Raw genomic sequence first — 17,047 nt, forward strand, 5'->3', positions numbered from 1 at the left:
TGTGAGAATGTCTTGTTCTAAAGGTACAAGTGATGGCACAGGCACTGCAGTATTTTTCTTCCCCCTCTGTGATTTTGAACATTTTCCTGAATATAATAATCTCTCATATTTGAAAAATATCACTGCATTGCAAAGGCAAGCCAACAGCGTGAGGCCCCGTGGCCTCTTAAAAGCAGGAGTTCCTGGAATTCCCTGGCAGCATCAAAGCAGCAGCATACGTAACGTAAAAGAGGTGTCCTTTGGGGAGACAAATCACCAGCAGAAATAAAACTGATATCTCATTTATATGGCATTATGCTATCAGTCTCACCTCCCATCACATCTAAATCACCCAATGTATGGCCCTAAATTTCCCCCTTATTCTTTCGGAGCAGTGCTCGACGGTAGCTGTGCCATTACATGGAAGCACTGCTTAGTGGCTTCTTTTCCTGAGTGCTAAAACACATCTCTAAGGAAATGGCAGCTTTTCCACTGCTCCATCTCGATGCCTCACAAAGCTTTTGGCCATTTGTGGATCAAGAAGGCAACTGATGTAGGTTCAGAGTTCCTTGTCATGTGTCTGTAGGTGTGCCTCCCATCCTAGTGCACCCATGATACAGCTCTAACCTCAGCAGTGACTCCAGAACTACTGGAAATAAGTCAACAGTGAAAGGGCAACATAGAGTGTAACAAATAATCTATAAAATAACTCTGTGAATTGGATTGCTTGCACAAGTAAAAATTGAAGATGTAAGAAACTGTCATCAGTCCTAGAGGGTATTTGCCTTATATGAGGTTATATTTGAATAAAAGTAAATTAATACTTTTTTACTTGTTAAGAAGATGAAGTTTGATTTACTCACAGCTACTCCCCTCTTCTCCAGCTCTTTAAACACAGATTTGATTGGAAGGGAAAATGACAGAGTGAGTTGGCATCCTCTGTCCTCAATCCGAGATGGTGTGATTATTCTTACAAAGGGCTTCTCTGGATTTGTTTTATCCTCACTGTAGTAATGTTTTATCAGGTATTCCAAGTAACCAGTGAGCAGAATGGATTTCCTCCTCAATGCTTTCATCGTAGTTTGACTAAAAACCTGTAATGATTTGAAACCATTAGAATGACAACGTGTTGTGTAGAAAATGAAAAGGAAATAAAGAAAGACTAAAAAGGTGACAGATTTCTCTGCACATTATCACTGGAATTAAGTAGTAATACCAGATAGGCATTTTACATAAACATGGCAGGACTGGGCTTTGGAAAACCCAGGATAATGTTATGCTTTAGATAATGACAGATATTTGTGCTTATTGTTTAAAAGTTTCATACACATCTATGTCTGCATAAATGAGCTTGCATACAAAGCCAATTTGCTAAGAGAGCATTCATCTGCATGTCTGAAAATGATCCATAAATCCTCCATAGATGCAACAGTGCTGCATGAAACTCAATATCACATGAAAATTTTTCCCTTGTGTGTACCTTTACTACAGACCTTATCACTCTCTACAACTCCCTGAGGGAGGGTGTAGTCAGGTGGGGTTTGATCTCTTCTCCCAGATAACAAGTGATGGGAAAAGAGAAAACTGCCTCAAGTTATACCAAGAGATGTTTAGTTTGGATTTTAGGAAGAATTTCTTAACTAAAAGGGTGGTCAAGCATTGGAACAGGCTCCCTGGCAGGTATCACAGTCCCTGGAAGTGTTCAAAAAACACATAGATGTGGCACTTGAGGACATGGTTTAGTGGTGGGCCTGGCAGTGCGGGGTTAATGGTTGGACACCATGATCTCAGAGGTCTTTCCCAAACTAAATGACTCTACTAACAAAATCCAAGGGCCAAGACTGAAACATCATGACTGATGTACAAATCCTTGACTTAGAAAGCACAAAATGTGTACTAACATATTGACTTTGTAGCCTTAAGTCCTGTACAGGCTCCCTCTCTCCTAAACCACATGAAGAAGAAAAAAAAAAAATATTCACTGAATTCTTTTTCAGTAGATCTGTGCTCTTGCACAGCTACAAGAACTGGTGAGCTTTACACACTCAAAATATCATGAGAGGGGCAAAAATGACTGCTTGAAAATGGCAGTGCCATTTGACCACACAAACAAGATCAGTGTGGTAGAGGAGTTTGGAAGCAGAAGGTGAGATAGCTTCTTCTTTTACTCTGGAAAGGTTCCATTACAGGGAATGATGGAATAAGCAACCCCAGAAATAATTTACCCCTGCCTTCCTCAAATCTTCCCTTTCTTTCTTCTTATGGAATTGGCTGCAGGGGAAAATGACAAGATACAGACATGCAAGTGCCCAACAGCCACTTCAAATCACATCCTGGCACATCAATGCTCGTGGACAGTTCTCTCTCCACTGACTGCAGCTGCAAATCAGAGGCAAGGCAGTGCCCTGGATGACAGTCCATGATCTTCACTCTCAAGAAATAACTGTTTCACACAAGAGAAGTAACAATTTTAAGATTACTTATATCATAACCTGGAAAAGCATAAAGAGAGGTACCTGAGAAATCCTACTCAAAACACAACAGTCTGGTTTCCAGCAGCATCTGGGAATCATTCTTTTGTAGAACATCCCGAGTCTCACTCCCTGATGCTATCACAGCCACTAGATGCTGCACAAAACCAAGAACCCCTGCATTCGTGTTTGAGAAATGAAATATGGATGCTGTAAGACAGACTTTGCAAGGGAATGAACGTGACAGGGACCAGAGCCACCAGAAGTCAGCACCTGCAGAGGCCAACAAAAAATCTAGAGGTGCTTCCCTCTCCACCCAGGCAGGCAGAGCAGACACAGGCCTATTCAGTGCATTACTAGAGGGAAAACAGAGACCTGCCTCCTATTCCTCCAGGATTTGCAGGAGTATGAGGGATGGATCTCCTTAGGCTGCATGCAAAAATCTGTTTCCACAGGCTTTGTGCAAGGAATATTTGGTCTCCTGGGTGAAACTTTTGAAAAAGGTCTTTAAAATGTGTCTGTAGAGCGCTCCCCTTTTTTCCATAAAAGGCAGCAGCCAGTGCCATAACAGTCACTTTAAGCATTATTGAGGAATAACATCCATTAACACTTGCAGCTTTCATTGTTTCCATCGGAAACACTGCCTTCTGCTTAATGTGTCCCAGTGAAGGTGGCATGCAATTTCACTAGCCATCTATTGCCAGACATGAAAACTATTTTGTTTCCCACTGTATTAGAGCAATTAGCACTGGGAAATCCTGGCTGTGCCAAAAGGTAATGTGGGCAGGGAAAGGGGAGGCAATGGAAACTGCGCAGCCCTCATTGTTCGAGGCTCCCTGCAGTGGGCTAAATGACACCAGCCCACACAAACCCGAGCACTGACAATCTGGGTCATAGCAGAATAGCTTTCAGCTTATCTCAAAGGTCACATAAAGTTTAAAACAATATATTGGATGTTTAAGGACTAAAAAAATAAATTGTCAGGCGGAACAAGAAGCATGACTGTGCCCTTTGCAGTCCTTCAGCGTTGCATGCAGGATGGAGAGAGCATAACTGGCAATTTTCTGACTTTGTTTGCTTAAAATGCTGTTTTTTCAATAAATACTGAAGAGGGATGTGGACACTGCTCTTTGTTCCAGCATCAGCTCAGTCATTCCACTAGAATTAATGGAATGCTAAGCAGAAATAAATTTCTGCCATTTATGCTGGCAGCAAAACCTTGCTACCCAAGGCTGCCTTGAAAACCAGCTTAAGGATGATTTTAGAGCAGAATAATATACTGCATATAGCAGGTAAATCTGAGTAACACCACCCTTTTGAGCCACAGAGACCCAGAGTCCTGATTTCAGGGGTGAACCATCCTTAAGAGGAATGCTGGAACATCTTGATGTGAAACCCAGGTGTTTGGGGGACAGCTCCATGCCCTCAAAGAGGGATGGGCTGTGCTCTCCAAAGTGGACCAGAGGCTTTCAGCACACGGATCACACCTTTGGAGAAAAGGAGGAATTAGCTCTGTATGGCAGGACTGCTCTTTCCACAGCCTCAGTGTCAGTGATTCATACACAGATAGGTCAGAGATGGGGCTCTGCTCCTTTGACCACCAGAAAACTAAAGATTCTATTAAAAAAAGGCTGGAGTTATGCCAAACTCATGAATTCCCCTTTTAGGAAACATTTGCAGAGAGCTTCTGTCTCTTCTGTTTGTAACCAAAGGAAAAAGAGGTTCCCTGAGCCACTGGATTGGTTAATCCAGGGCACCCAGGATACATAATTTTCTTTCATAAAGGATGTAAGTCTGCTTTGCTCATGGAGTATAGGAAACAGCAGCTCTGGATGCAACTTTTCAGACCTACATGACTCCTCTGTAGGAAGATGCTGAGCAGAATCCTTCCCCTGAGTAGCACTAAGACAAGTCACTGATATACTTGGTGATCTCAGAGATCACTTCCAAATTTTTCTATTATTTCGAGCCCTGAATACTTCCATAGGATAAAGGTGCTGTTTGTACTGAGCCCCTAAAAGCAGGAACAAATGCAATGCCAGAGTTCAGGTTTGGAGGTGCAAACCTCAAATACTCTGCATCCTCCAGCAGTTTGTGAGAGACATGGGGAGGTGAGTATATTCATTAAAGCCCTTGGTCCCTCAGGGCTGTGGGGTTATTTTGTTTGCTTTTCATTACTTCTCCCCTTCAATTTTCAAATATTTCACAGATTTCTTTAAGGGAGACAGCAATAATACAAGTAGCATTCATTAAATATTTTTATACTCCTAAATATACGCTCAAAGTAAAGCAATTACTTACCTCTAAACTGGCATGCAGAGCACAGACCAGTAAAATTGGAGGATTTGATAACCGGAATCCATTAATTCCTTCACTTAGTTGTAATTCTGGAAAATGAATAACTTATATTAGTGTTTTTGATTTCTTCATTTTAATGGATTGGACCTTATCTTGAAGTCTGTCCTCACACAGTAAAATATTTCCCTAATGTGGCCTGTAGGAATGGGTCATTAAAAGGAAATAGTAATCTATTCCCAGCTAATACTTTCAACTTTGAGAGAAGCCCAATTTTATCCAGCAGAAGACCTCATTAGCAGCTTCATGGGAACCAGAGAACTGCAATTAATTTGTTTAAATGGTGTGTGTTAAAACCACCTTTACACTTGAATCTCTTTTAAGGCTGGCACGAGGCTGAGAAATTCCAAGTCAGCAGAGGCACGCTCACGTGGAGCAAGGAATCACGTTCCTTAACTTTATTGAGCTGACGAGACACATGGGAGGCTGCATATGCAGCTAAGTGTAGCTTCAGGCCACGTAGAGGAGTTGCCTAGACTTTGGGCTGTGAAATTTCACAAAATCTATTTAATAAGTCTACAAAGCCTCACTGTAAGTTCTGTGTCACCGTTCATATTTCACGCTCCAGCACCAGAGCAGGAGGATGAAGCGGAGGAAATGCTTTTCACGCACAACAGACCAACTAATTTTATAATGCCCAACTTCTCCCCTGTAAACTGCTCATGGAAATGAATAAACAATGTTTTTCTTCTTCTAGCAGTATTTCAAGGCAATTTGTGTCTCCTGCTGGCTTTCCATCGTGCCACTCTCTTGCATTTGGTCCGAAAACAAAGAGCAGACTGAGGCTATTAGAGAGGTGCTCTCCAGCCAAAGCCACATCAACAGGCACCGCCACAGAAAATTAAAAATATATTAAAAAAAAAAAAACAACCAATCAAACCAAAAAGCTCCTTTCTCATCCTGATCCCTCAGGATATTCTCTCTGCCATAGTTTAAACTGGAACAGTCTAGCTGTCAGATTTGGACAGGAGTCCTCATTATGTATTGGAACAAAAACCACTTCACTATTTCAGAGCAGGTTTGTCTTACAACCCATCCTTCCCTAGTGCAGGAAATTTGGAGATGCTGAAACGTAAGCGAGATTTCACGACTTATGCCAGCTTGCCTTACCTTTATTTATATAATTTCTCATTAATTCCAGTGGAACTAATCCTGAAGAAAGATATTGCCCCAGTGAATGTTAGCAGATCCTTGCTCCTCACAGACTTATGAATTTAATTCACTGAGATATTTTGAAAGTTTCATCCATATTCTATATCTGCATTTTGAAGGTATTTCAGCAGAATATCAAGGAGCAGACAGTCAAACCCTTATGCCCAAACATACATTTATTCCAACATTTATTTTGTTGACTGCACTGCATTACATCTTTTGGATGAGTTTAGCCTAATGCCTTTAACATAAATGAGGAAATGCAAAGTTCTGTCCTTGTCAAACTGCTAAAAAAGTGAAGCTGGTTATACATAAATAAATCAAAAAAGGTAAAATTGAGAGTGTATGAGTACATACTGTTTTCCATGAGGAATCGTGTTTTGAAGTCATGGCCCCACCAGCCGATTAGCCTAAGATTTTTTAAAGAAAATAAATTAATAGAAAACTTAATATCTTTTAATTTAGCTTAGAGTGTTAAGAATTATATAAGATTGAGCAATATATATGTTTATAATAATACATTTTATTTCTAACAATGACATAAAAATGCAATAAATTCTATAAAGAGTTGGCACTAAAAACTTAACATTACCGTTTGAGAATTTCTCTTTTACTGCAAATGATAAAACACACCACATCTTTCAATTAACTATTGATTTTAACAATATCCATTCTATGTGAAGTCACTTCACAAAACAAAAAACAGTGCAGAAATATTTCCACTGTTTGGTTCCAAGGCATTAAATTCAAACCATTCTCCCCGTGCTCTTAAACTTAGTTTAATGAATATTGAAAGCTAAAAGGAGTTATAAAATCTGCTTTAGTTTCACCAAGAAAAGCACATTTTGGTGAACAGCAAGCAGACAACAGGACCTTGGAAAGATAATTATGTGGGCATTGCCTCGTCCTTACTGTGAGACCAGTGTGAATTCTGCATACACTTTCATTCTCAATGAAGTAAACTTACTATTCAAAATCTTTCTTTAAAATAAAACCCAAACCAGTTTAATGCAATATTACTTTTTTAAAGATCATCTCCAGAAAAAAAAAAAAAAATTCAATTATTTAAAAAATAATATGTCTGAGCTTAGACATTAAAATGACACTGCATTATTAACTCATATCTAATGGAAAATATCTCCAAGGACATTGCTGTATACAGTTTTCTAAAGCAGCTGGATATACTGGATCACCTACTGCCAGGGCACTGCAGATAAAACCAATATTGCAAAATCAAGGAGTCTCTCCCCACCTCCCTTGGGTTCTCCACTTCTTAACTCAGCACACGGTGATATCAGTGATTAATAATGCCAGCCCCACTTGAGATTTCCCATGTATCAATGCTTTTACAATATCAAGAAGTCACCATCACAGACTCCTTCCAGAACTTCTCAGCTCTGCACGCCTGGACATATTGGACACCATTTCTGCCAAGGCTTTGCTCAGTTTTCCCTATGCCAGATAGCAAAGTCGTTAGGAGTGAAGCCTGGCAGAACTTGTAATGATAAAAAGGTCTCTATGTAAAAGTCACAGTAGATCAGCCTTCCTGGAAGCAAACAGGGAAAAGAAAGTCACGGCCCCTCCCTAAAGCAGGAGCATTTTGCAGTTTGCCTAAAAGAGCTGAGCTCTGCAGGATTAAGACCACATTTGAGTTAGAAACTTGTTATATGAATACTGCAGAGTGTAAAATAAAGTAGTTCGTATTTCTGTATAACAACACAGGTTTTATGTTTACTTCTGTGAGCTGCATCTAAACAGAGGCTCTACAGAAAAGGCATGGTTTTTTCTTTATTGCTGCATGATGTTTTTATTATTCTAAGAGCCATGAAAATTAATAATGCAATATACATCCATTTTAAATGAGATATTACATTGCCAAAATGAATACATCCCAAATAAAGCACAACGGAGCCTCTGCCCGACTGACTCCATTGCTGATGCTTCAAATCACAAAAGATATTTCAGTTATTTTATAGGAACTCTATAACATATAGACAACATTGGACTGCAACCCTGAATATTGTATATTCCTGCAACAATCTATTGATATCAATTGCACACACATTCTATGAATTTCAAAAGTTTTAAGCAGAAAAAAATCCATGGGAAATAAAACATCTGGACTAATAGTCTGTGAGAAGGAGAAAACAACACTATGTTCCACTTGGACCACACCCGAAAATCAAAGACAAAATACAGATCAATCAGATCATTACCCAGATCAGGGCTGATGAAAAGCTCTCTGGTGACACTTTGAATGTTCAAAACTTGCTAATTCTGAAGTTGGCTTCAACCCAGATCTCAGCTGCAGCACCATGGAGGCAACTTGGAAAGTGAAATTTCAAAACTTTTCCAAAATGACAGAGTGAAGGATTTTTTTTTAAAAGACAGTTTTAGATGTCTTGCCCTTTCCTACCATAATCTGACAATTTGATTTTCCTCTTTTTTATTTTTTCTCTTTTGGCTGTTCTAGAACTTCAGAGGTGTCACTGCAGGATGTGCACTTTGAGGCAGCTCTGGTCCTACACTCTCATTGATCTAATGGTCCATATGGATGTCACGTTATTTGACATTTAAGTTGACAGGCTTCAAAGCATGGAAATTAACAAAATCTTCACAAATTATAGCAATTTGCTGTTTACAATTTTCTGTGAAAATTTTGAAATGAAGGTTGCCACTGCTATGCCAAATTTCAACCTGTTGTGATGGGAAAGAGCTATGGTGTTAAACCCCAAACATAATGCTTTATAAATGCTCACTAAAAATAATAGGCAATAAAACTGCACATTAACTTAGTGCAGTAAAATTTCTTATTAAAGAGTTGTTACTCTGCATGCAAAGTGAGCATTTTGAACCGCAGTCACCATTTCAACTGCTCCTGCTTCAGAAACAAAGGCACCAAGGTCTAAATGGATTCTGAATTCCAAACCATAACTTTTGGCAAAATACATAAGGTGGAAGGCTCTGAGAAGCCATATATGATGTGCTTGTAATTAAAAACACCTTAAACATGTTAGCAATGGGCCTGTCAAGTTACATGCTTTCTATGGCAGAGAAAACCCATTGTGGGAAGCGTGTAAAAAATCAGTGTCTAAGGAGATAAAGGTCTAATTTAGCAAATGTTCCACTATAAATTTAAGAATGCAAATTTATCCGAACTAAGCCCTTGTCTTAACACATCACTAAACAAAATTGTTATCTCAGTGATGGATAGCTTGTGGTTGCAGCATCCTGCTGCCAGTCCCAGGTACCTCCAGCAGCCTCCCAAGGTTGCTCAGCGAACATGCTCCTGGAACACCTCCACAGAAAATCTCTCTCCATCCTGGAGCAAAACATATATGAAATCTGTTGCAAAATCGTGCTAAAAAGGAGATTAAATTAGTGCCAAACTAGCTGTGCCTTTTTCTGCAAGGTGAGCATGTTCTTACAAGCCCACTTCTATTAGAAAATAACTTTTAAAGTAGATTGTTCCATTCTATGCCTCAAATAAAACTATTGCCATCATGGAATGGTTTGGATTGGAAGGGACCTTGAAGAGAACATCTTTCCAACCCCTGCCATGGGCAGGGATACCTTCCACTGGACCAGGTTGCTGAAGGACCCATCCAACGTGGTCTAAGTCCTCACAGTTTGATAACTCTGAGCCTTTCCCAGGGAAATCTGCAGTTTCCAGTCTGTACAGAATTTTTACATGTGCCGCATAAAATTTAAAGCAAACTGTTACTAGCTCGGCTTCATGAGGCAAGTAAGAGTATAATGAAATATTGCTGAAAGGTTTGCAAATTCCTTATTTTTTTTTTACCCCAAAATGTTCTCTTGTTTTACAAACAAAGGTTTGCTGGGCTGGAAAATGACTGCAGAGAGGAACAGTATCCTCTTATTTAGTCATACTCTCTTTAAGGACATTTACACCAGGGAACGATCCCTTCAATAAGTATTTTTATTTAGCTCATTTTCCTCCTTCCTATCTGTCTGCATTAGACTGAAGCACTGGTTGTTCATAACTTGAGTCATCTCGTTTGTAGTTGCATTAATGATGCAGGAGTGCGGGATATAATGATCGTGATGTATGTGCAGTGTAAACATCAAAGAAGATCCAGTTATAGAACACAGAAAAAATACAAAAAAAATTCCTTTGACCTTTGCTTCGGCGTTACAGATGATCATGCTACTCATCTATAATTTACAGCCTGGAGCAACACGGGTCTCATTTTCCTTCTCAGAAAGAAAGAAAGGCAGAAACTCTTGAGTAGTGGTACAGAAAACAGGGAAATACCACTAATGGGGCCCAGCTTTTACAGTCCAGGGCAATGTGCTGGAAGTATCCTGTCATTATATTGTGTGAGATAATCATTTCACATCCAGGAGAAGGCAAGTTGAAAAGCTTCAGGAATACAGTGTGAAATTTGTAATACTTGATTTTACATCTTCCAGCTTCCCTGGGAATGAAGCAGTTTGTCTCCTCTCCCTTATCAGGTCACAAAGCAAGCTGGAAATTTCATAGCCCTTATTTAGATTATATTAGGAGCATATACCAGCAAAGCATGTTATGTTTATGAAAGGATGGATTAAGCCAAATCATAAACAGGCAGTTTTGGGGCAGGCTGTGTCTGCAAAGCAGCTGATGTAACTGCTGGGTGGCAGCTAAGCTCTTCATTCACACATTGCTTTAATTTTGCAAAAGCATCCAGGTGTTGCCAAAGATTTGTTTGATTTTTTCATGCTACTGTTCCAGCCATGAGAAAGAATCAGCTCTGAGGAGTTAACAAGACTTGTCACTGCTCCCAAAGTTCATTACACAGAGCTAGGCAGATCTTATGCTATGCCTGCAAAGGCAGCTTCGTGCAGGGAAAAGAATGAAAGGGCCAAAAAGAATGATTAAGTCCAGTTTCTTGCAGTCCTGTATGTCCATGGCACAACTGGCTGGTTGAACAGCACATCCAGGTCTGAGGACACCCTAAAGACCTAAGATGGGCAACCAAGAGGCCCAAGTGGAGTGTGACACAAGCTTAGAGGACAGAGGTTAATTGTGACTCAAATACCGCTCCCTTAGCAGGAAATGTGTGACAAAAACACCCATGACATCTTAGAAATTAAATTACAAAAGAACATGGAAAGCCTGTAGGCTGGAGGCAGCCTGGAGCTAGGAACAATCCACATCTGACCATGTTTGACCATCATCCTCTGCCTAGGAGGGAGTGGTGGTACCACAGCACTGGTGCCACATCCAAAGTCCAGCTTGCATATTTTAAATGCCAGGATAAAAAAAAAAAGAAAAAAAAAAAAAGGTACAATCAACTCCCCAAACCCAAAACCATTTCTAAACGTACCTTATACCCATATACATATCTCCAGCTCAACTGAAAGTTTAATTCCATATTTTGAGGTACATTGCTCCAGTTTCCTGGGCTCCATGCAATGAAATACAAATAGAAAAAGCACCCAGGACTCAGGTTCTGAGCAGGAGCATCTCCAAATGCTGCTGCACTCAGTCAAAGGTCAGTCCCAGAAACCAAAGTCATGGAAAACAGTTCTCTAACCCCCTCAAATCTACCTTACTCTCACCCAGATCTACAAACAACTCTCCACAACCTCTGAGCACAGACCTGGTCCCCAGGTTCAACAGCTGGGCTCAGGTCTTTCCATTCTACTCTGTATTAATTTTATTGCAGTTTTCTAATTGCATTTTTTATACATTTTAATTTAATTTCTATGGCATTAATTTTACTGCAAGCACATGAGCATGATTGTATTTCTTTGAATTCAATGCCAAAATTCAGAATAAATAGAATGACACACACACACACCAACTAAGAAAACAGAAAAACCTGCTCATTGCTTTAAATGGCATATTTTTGGCTCACTGGCTGGAGTTTGAGAAGGAGTTTCAATTTTCTTTGCGATCACAGACTTGTCTGATCATTCATGAGTCATTTGGTCTCTCCATGCCCCAAGCCCTCATCTCTAGAAATTCTGCTCAGGACTGCCCTAACTCTCCAGTGAAGGGTGAGAATATATCTGTTAAAATGTGCTCATATATTTAGCAACGAGGACCATGTAAGGATGAAGAGGAAGATTTATTTGGAGCATCTTATACAGGAGATTTTGATATGCACATAAGGAAAGGATATGTGGAAGTAAAGTTGATGTAACTTGGTGTCTTCCCCCTCCAGTCAGCCTTTCCCCAAATTATCACCTTGCCCTCAAAAGTTGTTGCCAGTGCTGTGTTTCTATTCAGTTCAGAATCTTATATTTTTCTTGATCTAGATCACTTAAGTGGCATTTCCAATAAGGTAAAAAAAAAAGGTAAATTAAAAAAAAAATCAATATTTCTATTGCTTAATTCCACATGGTATTTTACAGCTATGCTGAAAAAAAAACAAGCCCAAGAGGTTGGACAAGGTTATTCCACTCCACCCTCTCCACACTAAGCACCCCAACAGGGTCCTGCTCTGACCCAGGGCTCCCCTGCTGACAGCTCACTGGAAGGGAGAAAAAACATTTAAATGATGTTTGGGATGATGAGGGGTCTGTTTAATCAAAACAAAGCATAAAGGAAAAGTAGCTCCTGGTTTCATCACTGAAATCAAGAATTCAATGATTTTAACCTCCTTGTGTAGGTGAAATTCTTCACATACTGAGAAGCTGTCAGTTTTGGAGAAGCCCCACAGTACATACCTACAAGGGCTAGGATTTGCATGGGGGATTAAGGGAGTTATAGCAGCTGTTATAACCCCTGCTAGACTTTAGCAGTATTTCGAACCTAACTCAACCAGTCTCCTTCAGAAAACCTTGCCAAGATTGCCAGAAGTTATATTTAAAGGCTTTTTTTTTTCCTCCCTTATATCTATTTAGATATCCTTTATCCCAAATGGTAAGCTTGGACTTGTTTCATTATTCTCTTCTGTGCAGCGCCTGTTAATTTTAAGTAGGATCTGTTGTTAGAATTTGAAAAGCTTTTGAAGCCCAGGTAATTATTAGCCTCAGACTTCTGTAGTTTAGGACTTGCACACACTCTGCTGCTTTCCTTACCCTTTTCAACTCATTACAAATGTTTCCTAATTATTAAGCATATGTGACTTGTGAGCAGCGCCATACATTATTAATGGACCAGTCTCTTAGAACTCAGTGGAAAAAAATCAAAACTCCTTATGAAAAGTTGCTACTGTGAAAGTAGTAACTTTTCATATTTAATATCAATGAGGCTTTACTTTGTCAAAGGACCAAAGTAATGTGATTGTATTAGAGGCTAATAGCATGACATTTTTCTTCTGTTAAGAGGCTTGCATTTTCAGTACCATCTAAAGGGAGACAATTTTTCTCCTCTATTTTGAGGCTTGTCTTGGTTAAAAAATAGCTAAATTCACTTTCTGCCTAGCAGCAAGTTTTAACAGCAAAGACCCAAATCCTGAAAAACAGTCTCATAATTTAAACAATGACACTTAACTATGCAACTGCATGGATGGAATTAAGAAACTTCTAGATGTGAGTAATCACCCTTTTTCCAAAAGTAGCTGGGCAGCTCTCAGCTCCCAGAGCTTTGCTATTCTTCGAGGTGGGAGATTTAACAAAACTGTTTCCACAATTAGAGAAGCTCTTGGGTGAAAAACCTGGGCTGTTTGGTCAGTGGAGTACAAGGTGATTTACAGCTCATGGGTCCTTGAAGACAGAGGCTGCAAACTCTTCCTGGATTGATTTTTACCTTGTTAGTCTTTTAGGCTCGGCACAAGTGGGAATACACCAATTTCAACACGTCCATACATATTACCCCTCCAGGTCAAAACAAAAGGAGATTGAGTTCACTTCTGTAGCAGGAAACAAGTTGCTGTGGTCAGGGCATGAGGAAGAGGAATGGCTGCAATGCTGCCAATCCAATCAAGGCCCTTTGGAGCCACGCAGAGCTCTCCACCAAACCTCTGAGGCACTTGCGATAAGGGATGATAATTTCATTCGCCATGATCAGGCAAAAGAAAGGTATGATCCAACAGCAGACAAAATGGGAGCCTAAATTAAATCCCAGGAGAAGATTTCACAAAAAACAAACCCCCTGAGGCTAATGAAGTTGAATTAAAAACTGTTAAATCAGCTTACGAACAACTATTACCACAAAGTGCTCATATAACACTTTCACTGGCCAAATATCAGATATATGAAAAGGGGGAATACAGCCAACAGTATGTTCACACATTTAGTAAGGGGAAATTGAATGTTCTGCCTAACATCAGAAATTAAAAATCAAGCAGGGAGCCAATTTACTCATGGAGATATTAATAAAGTTCTCAGTGATTTTTATAAAGTACTGAATAGCTCTCAAATATTTTATGCTGATAAAAAAAAAGCATGTTACATTCTTTAAGAATTCAGTAATTTTTTTTCAAGGCTGTTTCAAATAGATTAAATTAAACAAGTGAAAGCAACAATCCCTCCTAGAGCTACTTTTAAATGTGAATTCTGACTTAAAGGAGACTTGGATAGTTTTGATTACTATGATGCGTTTACTGAACTATACAGTTTTTACAATCCCTTGAATAAATCTTTCAGGGGAGGATATCTAGATAGATTTCTAAATAATAAATGTATCTGACTGAACTATAACATAAAAATTTTAAGATCTGGGAAGTTGCACTTCCTTGGGTCTTTGTTGTTTTTGAATAGAGTAATCACAATATTAATGCAAGACTTTTATCATACCAGAATCCTAATTAGCTAAAATGTAAGTTATCACCTCTGCTCTTTGCCTGAAACAAGAAGCAAGCCACATTATACAAGATTTTTTTTAATGGCAGTGTCTAGAACTAATTGAATTCATAGTTTCATGTGCAAATTTACCACAGAATCCAGTAGGTGTGTTACAAAACATTCATGAAATGATACTCAAGGAGGAAAACTTGGATGGGGTCTTTTCAGCTGAAGTCTAAGATATGAAATAATTAGGGGAGAACAGAAATGGGCATCTCTCAGAGTTGTTTTGAAGAGTGTCTCCTCAAAAAGACTAAATTTCATCCATCAATAGAAAACAAGAAAAATGTGACTTAGGGACCTTTCTTTATAGGGCCCAAATTTTCAGTAGCCCATAAACTAACAGTCTTTTGGGGTCTAAAGCAGATCTGACATGAGGCCCAATATAAGCATGTCATGTCTGACATGAGGTCCAACGCTGGTTCCAGGAGCCCCAGGCTCTTCTCACACCAGAAGCAGGTGAGAAGCCATCAGATAAGGACATTTATATGGACTTATTCTTCTGTCAGAAAATAACTGTACCTGCAACTCTGACCTTCAACACACACTGACAAAATCTCCCTGCACTTGCTCACAAAGGGTTGCTAGAAAGTCATCTCAGAAAACTGTCAGTGGAAACAGAAGGATGCTGAAAAACTACATTAGGAAACAATTCAATTTTTGGTCAATAATCTGTAAACAGCTAAAGAATATAATAAATAATTATTCACACTGAGCAGCCATTTTTCATGGCCTGGGACAGAAAGAACCTAACATTTTCCCAAAACAGTTGCACTGGTGTGATTAGATCAGTGAATTGATGTCATGCTGACTGAGAAACTAGGGTCAGGAAAAGGAAAGGGAAGATTCTGTGTTCCTCCCAGCTTCTCTCTGGAAACCACTCCTCAGACCCTTGAGTGAGCTCTCTGTGGCTGCAGCTGCCCTGCAGTTTCCACACAATGGAAGGCAGCAAGAGGCAGCTGCCAGCGAGCACTGAAAATTACTCCGGTGAAAAATGAGGAGTAGTCACTGTGACAGTAAAAATTTACCAGCAGCGACAAAGAGGTGTGAAAGTAAGTATTTCACAAATGGAAAGTGAGAGGAAGGATGGCTTCCAGCGAGTGGGCAAGAATAGACAATATATGTCATGGAGGCCTCTAGGAAACTCCTGATTCAGAGATGTGGAAAGGAGTAAGAAATAAAAGATAGCAAGATGTGTATGTCCTTTGCTGGACTTTGCAAGATAAAATAGATTTGATTAAGGAAGATGAAGGAAGAAGACAAATATGAAGGTTTCTGACCTGGTGAGACCTTATCCTGGTTGAGTGCTGGAAAGAAGGTTCAGCCAGGAGAAATAGGGGGTATGAGGGCTAGAAACCCTGCGAACAGGTGGAAACAAATAGGCACAAGTGGTAAACCAAGCAAAAAAAAAAAAAGAAAAGCCTTTCATTATCCCCCAATGCACAAACCCAGAATGCCAACTTAGCAAAAAGTAACAAGACTGAATTATTTCCTTAACCTGAGCAATGACCTTCCAATGACCTTTGAAAATACTTACGGTTTGAGCCAGGTTCTGGCTGAGACATGAATCACAATATGAGCTGTATTTGTGACCCCAGAGCTGCAGCTAAAGCCAGAGAGGTGTTCAGCCAGGTCAGGGACACGAATAGCTCTGGGAAACATCCCGGGCACAAAACCCCATCTGAACCCATAGCTGACAATTACAGGAACAGACTCCAGGGGACTTAAATGGAGAGAAAACTGGTGACTATAAATGGCACAAAAGCATAAAGGCTCTTGCTGGTGTTTTCAGCTTAGAGCAATTTCAAGCCATACCATGACCTCAAAGCACACTCTATAAGGAGAAATTAGAAACAATTCCCCACTGTGGTCTAATGAACCAATGAAAAAGCATGAGCAAATCTCATTTTTAAAGGGCATGTGCAGACTGAGAGGTCTGCAGGTTTAACTGAGAATCTTAGGAGGAAAGCTTCATAGAAAGTTACGAAATTTCTGAAGTAGAAAAAGTGAAAAATGATCAAATACTGAAAGTGAGTCAACATCTACTAGGAAATCCCAGATGCAAAATTGCATTAGTTCCAGTACATTTCTGCACAGAGGTAAGCGAGCTCTTAGCAGAAACAGCAGAAGATTTACTTGAGGTTTTTTTGTTAAAAACAAACTCTTTCCTCCCTAAGATAGAAAGGATCTCTGAGGTGGTTACAGAAACACACAGATGAATGGACAAGAATAAGAGGAGAAATAACGCCCCTTTTTGTGACTTATTAAAAAAGCAGGCAAAGAAGGTTTTCTTTCCATTTTCTTAGAGGTGTGTGACACCAGTACGAGTGCAGCATTTCTGGGAATTCATT

The 17,047-nt window shown here is 39.6% G+C and overlaps 1 protein-coding gene across 5 annotated transcripts in view; it reads right to left on the reverse strand.

Moving 5' to 3' along the window:
• Positions 1-17,047, reverse strand: part of KYNU (kynureninase) — a 58,447-nt gene that overhangs the window by 713 nt on the left and 40,687 nt on the right. For all 5 annotated transcript variants that reach the window (XM_017740270.1, XM_017740268.1, XM_017740267.1 and 2 more), the window contains 3 exons: positions 6,315-6,367; positions 4,752-4,837; positions 843-1,073 (listed from right to left, as the gene is read on the reverse strand). In XM_017740270.1, the coding sequence (XP_017595759.1) occupies positions 843-1,073; positions 4,752-4,837; positions 6,315-6,367 (370 nt within the window). The remainder of the gene's footprint in view (positions 1-842; positions 1,074-4,751; positions 4,838-6,314; positions 6,368-17,047) is intronic.

Source organism: Corvus brachyrhynchos, unplaced genomic scaffold, assembly GCF_000691975.1.
Source record: "Corvus brachyrhynchos isolate BGI_N302 unplaced genomic scaffold, ASM69197v1 scaffold126, whole genome shotgun sequence".
In the NCBI taxonomy this organism is placed as follows: Eukaryota; Metazoa; Chordata; class Aves; order Passeriformes; family Corvidae; genus Corvus; species Corvus brachyrhynchos.